The following is a 13,753-nucleotide window of genomic DNA, read 5'->3' on the forward strand; positions in this document are numbered from 1 at the left end:
TCTTGTTTGGGCCTCGGCCTTTTTAGAGCCCAGGTTCATATTTTGCATGACTTCAGAAAATGATCCACAAGCCCAGGTTCACAAGATCCACATAACTATAAACAGGCCCAGGTTCACAAGATCCAATAAGTGATCCACAAGGCATAAAACAGCCAGGTGCAAAACACTACCAGATGCAAAACACTACCAAGTGCAAAATGCAACAAACACTACCAGATGCAAAACACTACCAGATCCACATAAGTTCACGACTACTACGACATAACTTCACATCAAGTTCAAAGACAAATGCAAAGGTTCAAGACCATCAAACTGCCTTAGCTCCAAAGAGAGCCATCAAGTGGGCTAACTGCTCTTCCTGCTCTTGAGACTTCTTGCGCAGCAGCTCAAGTTCCTTGTCGCGTGCAGCTTCAGATTCTTCCGCCTTCATCTTGATTGCCGCCAATTCTTCTTGCATCACTTCAGCTTGAAGCTCAGACCTCTCCAGCTTCTGCTCAAGGTCACGAACATGAGCAGCAACTTCAGTTGTTGCTTTGCCGGAGTTGTTCCTAGATGACTGGAGCCCAACATTCCTGAGGAATGTGCTTTGCTTGACTTCGGTCTTGAGGACTTGTTCGACAATTTCAACAGCAGACTTTGGCTCTTCACCTTCTGGTACCGGCGCGTCCTTCATTTTTTCCATCTCAAGCTAGCATATGGAGGAAAATGATAGGCATTAGTGGGAGATCTATTTCACATTTTGCAAACCAAACCAAGCAAGAGAAACCAAACCAGCACACAAATGGATTATTTGAAGTAACAACCAGCACACAAAATCTATACAAGAAGATGATGACTAGTGACCTGGAGACATGCAATTGGAACAATATGATCACTTCATTAAGCCTAGAATGGTGGTTCTATATAAGATGGCTTCCCGAGTGAGCCGATCATCAAACTAACATTCAGATCAAATTTCATCATATCATAAAAAATGCATCAAATAGCTACAGCAAGTTCTGATATCTTTGTTGAACTATCAAACAACATCAAAGCATGGAACATAGCATGTGTTCTTGACTGGCTCCGAATCAAACAACATCAAATCATCAAAGCATCAAAGCTGGCTGTGAATCAAACAGGGCAAAGCATGGAGTGACTTACTATAGCAGTCTTGACTGGCTCCGAAAACCCGTGCTTCTTGCTGTTGTGGGTGGCCTTAAACAAGTCAATCGCAGACAGCTCCTCACCCTTACGCTCTTCTTTCTGAAATGTTTTTCAACAAAAATCAAAATGTTATTCAGCAAGAATCAGAAATGTTATTCAATGAGGATCAAACGGTAAGGTCTCTAGAGAAGAGTTCTCACAGTGGCAAAAATGTGTGCTGTGTAGTGCCTGGAACCAGTTCTGTGATTGTACACGACTTTTTCTCGATTCATCTTGTTCGACACACAGGTTTCCTACAAAAAAGCATACTGTCAGCATGATCTAGCACTAGCATATCATGTGCAGAACATAAAGCATCAAACAAAGCAGAGACAAACCTTGTGTCTTGGGGTAGACCACATCTCCACCAGAGCTTGCCATTCACCATCCGTCAGATCAGGCACGGAGACTTAATGCTGACTTTATTTGCGGCTACGGTATCAAAATACTTCTTCTTGATCTGATGGCGTCTGTTCTTTGAATTTTTCTGCAGAATATCTTTGCACGAGGTCTTGATGGTCTCCGAGTCCGTGTTCATCTCAAAATTTGCCTACCAAGACAGAAACAAGGTAGGAACAATATTAGTGATCATGCATAGGTGTAACAGAAAATAGATAGCACATTAACTATGAAACAAGTAGCTTACAACAACTTTCCCAATGTAGTTCTCTGTCACATCCCTAGTTCTGGTATGACCTAGGCTAGCCCTTCATGCTTGCATCATGTTTCAATTCCATTTAAATTTGATGTGGGGATTTGTGAAACCCTCAGAATCATTTCTGGAAATGACCTAGATAAAATTTGCTCCAAAAAGCACTAGTGCAGAACCGGGCAATAGCACCGGTTCGTAAGGCCCTTTAGTGCCGGTTTAGGAACCGGCACTAAAGTTTCGGCACTAAAGGCCCCCCCCTTTAGTACCGGTTCAGCACGAACCGGTGCTAAAGGGAAACCACGTGGCACGAGCCAGCTCCGGGGGCCGGGAGCCCTTTAGTACCGGTTGGTAACACCAACCGGTACTAAAATGTTTGGGGTTTTTGGTTTTATGATTTCTTTTTCATTTAATTTTGTGTTTTCCATTTTAATTCTTTTTCGTTTGCTGGTATTTTACGGTACTACACATTGTACACGTTATGCATATATATATATATATATATATATATATAAATAGAATTTCTAGTAGAACCAATCATATATATATCATCAATGTCTCACAAACCACCATATTAATTTAACACATACACACATGTATAGCTATATACAATTTCTCCTACATATGCATGTTGCCTTCGGAGCCAGTGGCATTAGCCTAATTAGTGCCTTTGGAGCACGATGACAATTGGAAGTGGTTCATGACCTGGTCGATGGGGGCGGTAGCGGGTAATAGTATTCTCCCTTCGGATTTATGACCTGGTCGAGCAAAAATCCCGCTATTTCCTCTTGAAGTGCTTCTACGCGCTCCGTTTCTAGGAGCTTGTCCTGCACCTCTTTGAACTATTAAGAAGGAGATCAATATGCATGTGTATTAGTTGTGTGACTAGATATCGATAATGGTGTAAAAATTGTGAATAGTGTTCTGACAAGCGTACCCATTGCTGTCTTTGAGATCTGCTCTTTTCGGACACCATCATGCGAATGTTCTCGCAAATGCAGAATGCACACAGATCAGTCCCCTGCGCCTGCTTCAGGGCCTTTATTACGAGAATGGAATTTAATTTGATCAGATAATAATTAATCAAGCATGATAATTAAAGAGATGGCAGCTAGCTAGCTAGCTAGTACTACTTAATTACTTACCTTGGGTCGAAACCATTTCAGCTGTGGTTTCCATTCGCCTTCCGTGACGCTGATGAACCTTGCCCAAGCCCTGCCCGCCGACAAAGAAAATGAATAAAGGGGTTATTAAATAGTTCATATCATGAAATGACGAACTAAATAGGCCGAGATATATAGTTAATAATGATTGAAATTACCTGTTGACTATCCCATACAAGATGTTGTAGTCACTATTTGCTTTGAGTAGCGAGTCCAGTATTTCAACTGTTCCGGCGTCAACTTTAATGATACACAAGATCCAGTGAAATCTGCATGCACACACGTTTGCATGTCTTAATTAAGCGGGCATATGTAAGCAAAAACATGTAGCTAGCTAGTAGGCAAAAACAGAGAATTTGTAGTACAAGAAAGTGTGACTCACTGGAAGTTGTAAGGAAGTAGTATATCTTCATTGTATTTGAGGCGCTTCAAGAACTCTAGCATGCTGTCCTCTACCTGCTTTTCATAATACTTGTTTATTTTCCATGTGTATTCATTAACGGTGTTTGGGTCAATGAACCCAATGCCATAGCGTCCACCTTTTCTCATTTCATACATCTTCATCCTGCATAATACCACAGAAAAGAATATAGTGAGGATAATTGCAGGTAATGATTGATCAAAAGGATCACTACAGCTAGCTTGAGACTTAAATTACAGAAAGAAATCACTTACAGACAATAGCAACTGACGGTAGATTTGTCGAGTGCATCTTGATTGTATAACTGAAACAGTTCAGAATACTCAACGGCCACAGCTTTCTCATGGTAGTAATGATCCTTCTTGACATACACCATGAGGGACTCTCGATCGGATCTCTTGATAATGTCCATGTACCATTGATGCAATTCATACATTCTCGTTGGGAGCTTCTTGACATCTTCTGGCTCGACCAAAGGTTGGCCCCAGACATATTTCCGTTTTATTTCCTCCTCTGTAATCACAGGCATGTCCTCGATCTCGAGGAGTTGTCCAACAGTGATCTTGAGTTCTTCAGCCTGCATTATATGCTCCTGGGTTATTACCACATCGCCCACCTCGGGAACGTAAACTGTTTGGTCACAATAATATTGGGCGCGCGTACTGTCACGTGTTGTTGGCGGCACAACAAGCGGGGGGATCGATTGCGCCGCCTGTTCTCCCAGCTAGGCAACGGTTTTCCCGCATTTTTCGGCAGCTGCTTGTTGTTTGCTCGAGCTCGAGCTCGCCTCCTTCTGTAGACGTTGTCGATGTAACTTCCTGATGTGGCGCTCATAGTCTGTGTCAACAGGCTTAGGAGCTGGTGGTTGAGCCATACGAATGAAGTGGTCAATTACTTCCACACGCACTTTCTCCCTTGGCGGCGGTGGCGGTTTCGGTCCAAAATGGGCGTCGACTTCTGCCCGCACTATGGCATTGGTTTGCTCCTCGGTCCTGTCATAAGCCCTCACAGGAAGAGGAGTAGTGAGGTTTGGACCATATTCATATCGCTTGCCTACGCCTGTACTTCCTGTACTATGACCTCGACTGGTACCGCTATGCACCATAGCTGCGGGGTGTCTCTTCTGCGATTGCTGAGGCGGCGGAGACGGCTAACGGGGCTGAGTTGGACGAGGAGGAGTGGCCTGAAACTGTGCCGGACTTGGAGGAGGAGTGGCCTGAGGTTGTGCCGGACTTGGAGGAGGAGTGGATGTCTGACGCTGTGTCGGACTTGGAGGAGGAGTGGCCTGACACTTTGCCGGACTTGGAGGAGGAGGAGTGGCCTCACGCGTTGGTGGACTTGGAGGAGCGGGAGTCTGCTGAATTGGTGGCGGACTTCGACGAGGAGTCGGGTGACGCGGTGTCGGTGGCCTTCGAAAAATGATGCAATCCTTTCTCCATAGGATGATACGATGTTTGGCATCTCCGAGTGTGTGCTCCTCATCACCTCCAGGAATGTCAAGCTCTAGCCCCGAATATTGGTCCACCACCTCATCAACCACGACACGAGCATAGCCTGCTGGAATCGGGTTGCAATGGAAGGTTGCATCGGGGGAATTTGTATAAGCAACACCGTCTGCCACCTTCAAGGATATGTTCTTAATTTTGAAGTGTAGCTCGCAGTTAGTGTTCTCCGCAATATCATCCACGGGGTATCTATCCAGCATTGCGTCAAACGGGGCGGAACCCACACTGCTTCTCGGCATGGATGGGGCGGTGGTATCCAATGCTGGATCATCCGCTAGCTGCAGCAGCTGCTGAGACCCCCTTTGCTGGCTAAGTGAGTCGATCTGCTCCTGCTGCCGCTGGAATTTGATTGCCAAGTCTGCTTGACTTGCTTCTAGGACTTGAAGGCGTTCATAGTTCCGCTTCCTCTGCTCCTCCTCCATCTTCCTCTTCTTCTCCTCCGCAATCTTATTTCTCGCACGGGTTCTGTAGTCGGCGTTCCAGTCCGAAAACCCCTCATACCACGGAATAACGCCCTTGCCTCGTGTTCTTCCCAGGTGTTCAGGATTTCCCAGGGCACGCGTAAGCTCGTCGTTCTCTCTGTTGGGCTGGAACACCCCCGATCGAGCCTCTTCTATTGCAACAAGTAGCGCATCGTCGGCTCCGTTCAGACATGCCTTCGTCGAAACATTGCCTGTCTTTGGGTCCAACTCCCCCCCATGCACATAGAACCAAGTCCTGCACCTGGGGGGCCAGCTCTTAGTAACCGGAGTGACACTTGCATCCTCCATCTATTTCTCAAACTTATCCCACTTAGGCATTGCCACCGCGTAGCCACCTGGCCCCAGCTTATGGAACTTATCCTTTTTTTCGGCATTCTTCTTGTTTATTCTCGACCGTTCCTTAGCTAATTCTGAATCCTTGAATTTCACGAAATCGTCCCAATGAGCACTTTGATTCTCTAGTATCCCCTCGAATACCGGAGTCTTCCTTCCTCCCTTGACGTACTTCTCCCATGTCGTTCTCTTGTGGTTCTTGAATGCAACCGCCATCTTCCTAAAAGCAGCGTCCCTGACTTTCTGCACATCTGCTTCTGTGAAATGATCTGGTAGGGTGAAATGTTCCATGAGAGTATCCCAAAGCAGTTTTTTTGATTCTCGTCGACAAAAGTAACATTTGGACGTGGCTTTGCTGGCTTTCTCCATTCTTGAAGGGAGATCGGGAGTTGGTCCTTCACAAGAACTGCACACTAACGAACGAACTTGTCCGCAATCTTCTTAGGCGCTAATGGTTCGCCATTAGGTTTGAATGCCTCGATATTGTACTTTACGCCCTCCTTCAACTTTTTTGCTCGGGCCTCGTTTCGTCCTTTTGCCTGAAGATTTGCTCGATCCGGATGGCTGAAAGAAGAAAGATCGATTCGTTAATATATCTTCAACTCATTTAAAACATGCGATGATCACCAGATTCCTGCTTACATAAATATATATACCTCGCCGGTGTTTGTTGTTTCAGGATCAACATGTTCTTCGTCGTAGTTCATGACTTCATCTTCTCGGTCGTCGCGATCGAATATCATATCACCCTCTCCGGTGTTGTTTAGAAATTCGGACTCGTCAAAATCTTCTTCATTCTGATCATCATCTGGCCCGCGTATGATATCGAACATGGTCTGTTCTCTCTCTCTGTCGGTATTGTCCACCATAGCTTTTATTTAACTATGCCAAAAGAAATATAAAACAATTTAGTATAATCTCGAATAATAGATATAATCTCGAATACATCGTCTCGAATAATAGATATAATCTCGAATACATCGTCTCGAATAATAGATTTAATCTCGAATACATCGTCTCGAATAATATATAATATTAAATGGTACATCACTGGCTAGGCGGTGGACACCCAAAGAGAAGGAACCCTCACAGGATCATAGCTGAAGTGAGATCCCTGAAGAAACTGCCAGGTATTGGAGAACCTGCCGCCCTCTAACCCAACCATGTAGCGATGGACGTGCTCGTCCTCCTCCCTGACACGACGACGTACCACCTCCGGTGGGGCCGGCTCCCTCCGCACCGAAACTGGCCCACGCGAACGCCACCAAACGAGATCAGGGTCGACGACGGGACCCGGGGCCGGGTTCCTCATCAAGCGGCGTGCCCCTCCAGGCAGCACCTCCCAGTGCCAGCCCGGCGGAGCCCAGTCCCAGACATGGGTCAGCTGGGCGTCGTCGCGGACGTGTCGACGGCGAGGATGCGGGCCGGGCATCGTCGACAACAAATACTATATGCCGCAAAAGTAAAGTAACATTTTTTAAATGATGGATTGTGATGATTTCATATATGCAAATTCTAAATTTTATAACTAAAAATATAAGAAACTAAAAAAACATCGATCATCGTCTAACAATTTGAAATTAATCTAATTCATCTAGCTAGCTAAAACTAACATTTCCAAAATTTCTAACATTTCTATATAACTAACATTTCTATAACATTTGACATTATATATATTATAACTAACATGTCTATATACCATTTGACATTAATCTAATCTAATTAATTAATTCATCTAAAACTTTGTATGAAAAACAGAAAAACAGAAAAAACTAAAAGCTAAGAACAGAAAAATTGTGTGTGTGTGCGCGTGTAGTGTGTGTGTAGTGTGTGTGTGTGTGCATGTAGTGTGTGTGCGCGCGCGCGCGCGTGTGTGTGCGCTACGGTCGGCGCCGGCGCGCGGTGTGGCTTTGATCGATTGGAGGGAGGAGAGGGGCCGGGGGAGGGGCTCACAGCGCGCGCGGGAAAGGTCGAGGCGACAGCGACGGCGAGGCGAGGTCGATCCAAAGGCGATGGCGACGGCGAAGCGAGGGGATCGGCGACGGGCCGGTGCGGCGATCGGGACGGCGACGGGCCGGTGCGGCGGAGTCGACGGGGACGACGCGACGAGGACGGGGGCGTCGCGGAGTCGACGGGGACGGCGCGACAGGGGCGGCGACGGCGCGGGACGGGGCGGCGGCAGAGAGAAGTGGGAGATGAGAAACTGAAAATTTTCGAAGTGTTTCTTATATAGGGGACACCTTTAGTACCGGTTGGTGCCACCAACCGGTACTAAAGGCCTGTTTTGGCCAGGCCAAGCGGCGGGAAGCGACCCCTTTAGTACCGGTTGGTGGCTCCAACCGGTACTAAAGGCCCCCCCTTTAGTACCGGTTGGTGCCACGAACCGGTACTAAAGGGGGGTGCGCTGCCAGGCGAGGGGCGCAAAGTTTAGTCCCACCTCGCCTAGCGAAGGGCAGCCGCACTGGTTTATAAACCCAGCCGCGGCTGCTCCTTCAAGCTCCTCTCAAATGCAGGCCTTCTAGGCCTACCTGTGCTGTGCTGCCTCGTGGGCCTACTGGGCCTTTGCGGGCCTGCATCCTGGCCCAACAACGGGTTGGGTTTCTAGTCGTATGCAGGCCGCTCTAGCCTAGTAGGCGGGCTTTTTTTATTTTTTTTGCTTTATTTATTTTTGAGTTGTTTTTTGTATTTAGAGTTTCTTTGTGAATATTTTTGCTTTAGGTACAAAAAATTACAACATTTTTGTTAGTGCCGTAGTTTTCAAATTTGAATAGTTTAAATTTTGAATTATTTGAAATTAGTGTGAATCACTAGTTTGTGAATAACTTAACTTTAAAAATCAGTAAAGGCATGAAAGAATTTGTTTGCACGTAAAATTTCTTCGCGTTTCAAATGCCAAAACACATAATTAACTACCCTAACTATTACAGAGATTCCCTTCTGGGTACGAAACACAGAAGAAAGTGATGATAGCTAGTGAAAGCCGATCACATCCCAGATCTTTGGGTGTGAAACTTTTTCTTCGCGTGTGTCCCTTTGCACCGTAACCATGGAAAATCTTCATCATTTAACGGGATGCTCGGGTCAATATTCACTGTGAATGGAGCAATTTCATCAAACTTTTCATAATCTTCTGACTTGTCTGTCTTGTCATCCACTCCCACGATGTTTCTCTTCCCAGAAAGAACTATGTGCTGCTTTGGCTCATCGTACGATGCATTCGCTTCCTTATCTTTTCTTTTTCTTGGCTTGGTAGACATGTCCTTCACATAGAAAACCTGTGCCACATCATTGGCTAGGACGAATGGTTCGTCTGCATACGCAAGATTGTTGAGATCCACTGTTGTCATTCCGTACTGCGGGTCTTCCGTTACCCCGCCTCGTGTCATATTGACCCATTTGCACCGAAACAAAGGGACCTTCAAACCACGTCGATAGTCAAGTTCCCATATGTCCTGTATATAACCATAATATGTTTCCTTTCCCGTCTTGGTTTCTGCATCAAAGCGGACACCACTGTTTTGGTTGGTGCTCTTCTTATCTTGGGCGATCGTGTAAAATGTATTACCATTTATCTCGTACCCTTTGAAAGTCATTATATTTGAAGATGGTAACTGGGACAGCAAGTACAGGTCATCTTCAATAGAGGTGTCATGCATGGTACGTGCTTGCAACCAGCTGGCGAAACTCCTGGTTTGTTCACGTGTACTCCAGTCATCAGACCGCTCCGGGTGTTTAGAGCGTAGCAAATTCTTGTGTTCATCCATATACGGAGCCACCAAGGCGGAATTCTGTAGAACTGTGAAGTGTGCTTCAGTGAGAGAATGTCCGTCCATACATATTATTTGTTCCCCTCCTAGCATGCCTTTTCCATCCAGTCTGCCCTTATGCCGCGATTCAGGAACACCAATCGGCTTAAGGTCAGGAATAAAGTCAATACAAAACTCAATGACCTCCTCATTTTGACGGCCCTTGGAGATGCTTCCTTCTGGCCTAGCACGGTTATGAACATATTTCTTTAAGACTCCCATGAACCTCTCAAAGGGGAACATATTGTGTAGAAATACAGGACCCAAAACGTTAATCTCTTCGCATAGGTGAACTAGGACGTGCGTCATGATGTTGAAGAAGGATGGTGGGAACACCAACTCGAAACTGACAAGACATTGCACCAAATCATTCTGTAACCTTGGTATGATTTCTGGATCGATTACCTTCTGAGAGATTGCATTGAGAAATGCACATAGCTTCACAATGGCTAATCGAACGTTTTCCGGTAGAAGCCCCCTCAATGCAACCGGAAGCAGTTGCGTCATAATCACGTGGCAGTCATGAGACTTTAGGTTTTGGAACTTTTTCTCTACCATGTTTATTATTCTCTTTATATTCGACGAGAAGCCAGACGGTACCTTAATACTGAGCAGGCATTCAAACAAGATTTCCTTCTCTTCTTTGGTAAGAGCGTAGCTTGCATGACCCTGATGTATGCCGTCTTTTCCGTGCATACGTTGCTGGTCCTCCCGTGCCTCAGGTGTATCTTTTGTCTTCCCATACACGCCTAAGAAGCCAAACAGGGTCACACAAAGATTCTTCGTCACGTGCATCACGTCGATTGCGGAGCGGACCTCGAGGTCTTTCCAATAGGGCAGGTCCCAAAATATAGATTTCTTCTTCAACATGGGTGCGCGTCCGTTAGCGTCATTCGGAACAGGTTGTCCACCAGGACCCTTTCCAAAGACCACCTTCAAATCCTTGACCATATCATGTACATCAGCACCAGTACGGTGGCGAGGCTTCGTTGGGTGATCCGCCTCACCTTTGAAATGCTTGCCTTTCTTTCTTACGGGATGCCTGCTCAGAAGAAATCGACGATGTCCCAGGTACACATTCCTATTAGCCAAATATATACTGCCGGTATCGTCCAAACAGTGCGTGCATGCGCAGTATCCCTTGTTTGTCTGTCCTGAAAGGTTACTCAGATCAGGCCAATCATTGATGGTCACGAACAGCAACGCCTTTAGGTCAAATTCTTCCCCCATGTGCTCATCCCATGCACGTACACCTGTTCCATTCCACAGTTGTAAGAGTTCTTCAACTAATGGCCTTAGGTACACATCAATGTCGTTGCCGGGTTGCTTAGGGCCTTGGATGAGCACTAGCATCATAATGAACTTCCGCTTCATGCACAACCAAGGAGGAAGGTTATACAAACATAGAGTCACAGGCCAGGTGCTATGGTTGCTGCTCTGCTCCCCAAAAGGATTAATGCCATCTGCGCTTAGACCAAACCATACGCTCCTTGCGTCATCTGCAAACTCCTTCCCATACTTTCTTTCGATTTTTCTCCACTCCATCCCGTCAGCGGGTACTCTCAACTTTCCGTCTTTCTTACGGTCTTCTCTGTCCCATCGCATCACCTTGGCATGCTCTTTGTTTTGGAACATATGTTTCAACCGTGGTATTATAGGAGCATACCACATCACCTTGGCAGGAATCTTCTTCCTGGGGTGCCGGCACTCGACATCACCAGGGTCATCGCGGCTGATCTTATAGCGCAATGCACCACATACCGGGCAAGCGTTCAAATCCTCGTACTCACCGCGGTAGAGGATGCAATCATTAGGGCATGCATGTATCTTCTGCACCTCTAACCATAGAGGGCAGACAGCCTTCTTTGCTTCGTACGTACTCTCGGGCAATTCGTTGTCCTTTGGAAGCATATCCTTTATCATTACCAGCAACTTTCCAAATCCCTTGTCAGATACACCATTCTCTGCCTTCCATTGCAGCAATTCCAGTGTGGTGCCCAGCTTTTTCTTGTCACCTACGCAATTCGGGTACGGCAATTTTTTGTGATCCTCTAACATGCGCTGCAACTTCTTCTTCTCCAAATCACTTGCGCAGTTTCTCTTTGCATCGGCAATGGCCCGACCTAGATCATCAACGGGCTCATATGATGCCTCTTCTTCAGCTTCTTCCCGCATTGCCAGCTCAGCTTCTTCCCGCATTACTGGCTCAGCTTCTTGCCCCATTGTTGTATCATCGTATTCAGGGAACCCATGGCCAGGATAGCTGTCGTCGTCCTCTTCTTCTTCATTGTCTTCCATCATAACCCCTCTTTCTCCGTGCTTGGTCCAAACATTATAGTGGGGCATGAAACCGGACTTAAACAGGTGGACGTGAATGGTTCTTGACGTAGAGTAATTGTGACCATTCTTACAGCGAGCACATGGACAAGGCATAAAACCATCCGCCCGCTTGTTTGCCTCAACCGCAAGCAGAAAAATATGCACGCCCTCAATGAACTGGGGAGAGCATCGATCATCGTACATCCATTGCCGGCTCATCTTCATTACACAACACTGAATAGACCAAATTAATACAAGTTCATACAACACTTAAATGCAACAAACAAATAACTCTCTAGCTAAAGCATTTAAATGCAACAACAAATACGATCAAGATCGCAACTAAGGTAACAATGGATCCAACAGCATAATGATACCAAGCCTCACTATCGATGGCATATTTTCTAATCTTTCTAATCTTCAAGTGCATTTTCTCCATCTTGATCTTGTGATCATCGACGACATCGGCAACATGAAACTCCAATTCCATCTTCTCCCCCTCAATTCTTTTCAATTTTTCTTTCAAGTACTCGTTTTCTCTTTCAACTAAATTTAACCTCTCGACAATAGGGTCGGTTAGAATTTCCGGTTCACATACCTCCTAGAAAAAATTGCATATAAATCAAATACTAGCACACATATATATATATCCTCCCAAATTACTAAACTCACAAATTAATCACTATATAAAGCATTGCAAGAGCTAATCTAGCAATGAGAGATGAAAGGACAAAGTTGCTAACCTTTGTGATCATTTGAATGGATGGGGGCCTTCAAATCTTGACAAATTTTGGGCAAAATGTGTGATGAGCTCGAGAGGAAGAGGGGAAGAACAGAGAGGAGAGGGGAAAGGGGAAGAACAGAGTGTGCTCGGGTGGGCGAAGGGTTTATGTAGGACGACCTTTAGTACCGGTTTGTGCGAAGAACCGGTACTAAAGGGGCTGGAGGGGCCCCAGTCTGACAACATCCTGCCACCACTCTCATTAGTACCGGTTCGTGGCACGAACCGGTGCTAAAGGTTCGCCACGAACCGGTACTAATGAAAGCGCCCCGGCTAGCCGTTGGACCCGGCACTAATGTATACATTAGTGCCGGCTCAAATACAAACCGGCACTAATGTGCTTCACGTTTGACCCTTTTTCTACTAGTGAAGGTCCAAGAAAATGTTCATGTTGCTCTCTGAAAATATTGGACAGGGATAAAAAATCAAACCAATATTATTAGGAGCTCATAGATATTTATTTTGGCCATTTGGAATTAATCCAGTAATTATTTGCGTTGGATAAATATTTTATTATATATAAAATATTGTCCAATAATTCTGAATTTTGGTGAGGGGCTTTGGAGTGGTCCAACTAGTCCCTACAAAAATTTACAGAATAAAATAAATTGATTTAGTATTATTACTAAGTCAGAACAAATGTCAGATAAATAATAAAAAAAACAGAAAGCTTACCTGTGCTTACCTGCCTGGCAGCCCAGCTGGCGGTCCAGCTCCTTTAGCCGGCCCAGCTGACTGGCGACGCTAGTCGTCGCCAACCTCCTGCCAGGAGGTAGGCGCGTGTGTGCCCGACGCGCGCGAGCACGCGCCGGCCACCTCCCGCTTCTCACTCTCGTCGCCTGGATCGCCCGCGCGTCGCCACGCACCCCCCAAGCCTCTCCCACTCTCTCCCCGAGTCGATCCCCTTCCCCTCTGTCTCTCCCCCTCGCTCTTCTCCCGCGCCCGAGCACTGCCGTCGCCGCCGTTCGCCATAGCCGCAGCCACCGCCCTGGCCTCGCCGCTCCGACGTGCCCACAAGCTCCGCGCCACCTTCCTCGTCCTCTCCGTCAAGCCAGGCAACTCCGGGCGCCCCGTATCGTCGTCACCGCCGTCGTCTTCTTCGTCAGCCA

General features: G+C 46.3%; 1 protein-coding gene across 1 annotated transcript; it reads right to left on the bottom strand.

Moving 5' to 3' along the window:
• Positions 1–307: 307 nt before the first annotated feature.
• LOC125516442 lies at positions 308–12,082 on the bottom strand. Its single transcript, XM_048681882.1, has 6 exons — positions 11,025–12,082; positions 10,223–10,625; positions 1,622–1,735; positions 1,347–1,439; positions 1,144–1,245; positions 308–688 (listed from the first exon to the last, which is right to left on the bottom strand). The coding sequence occupies exons 1-6, from the start codon at positions 12,080–12,082 to the stop codon at positions 308–310; spliced, it is 2,151 nt and encodes a 716-aa protein (XP_048537839.1).
• Positions 12,083–13,753: the final 1,671 nt, after the last annotated feature.

The sequence above is a fragment of the Triticum urartu genome, chromosome 6 (assembly GCF_003073215.2).
Source record: "Triticum urartu cultivar G1812 chromosome 6, Tu2.1, whole genome shotgun sequence".
NCBI lineage: Eukaryota > Viridiplantae > Streptophyta > Magnoliopsida > Poales > Poaceae > Triticum > Triticum urartu.

Coding starts and splice junctions, on each gene's coding strand:
- LOC125516442 (XM_048681882.1), bottom strand. CDS start 12,082: ATGAGCCGGCAATGGATGTACGATGATCGATGCTCTCCCCAGTTCATT. Junction 1,736..10,222: donor GTATGCACGGAAAAGACGGC/ATACATCAGGGT, acceptor CTGTCTTGGTAG/GCAAATTTTGAGATGAACAC. Junction 1,246..1,346: donor CAGCACACATTTTTGCCACT/GTGAGAACTCTT, acceptor AAAACATTTCAG/AAAGAAGAGCGTAAGGGTGA.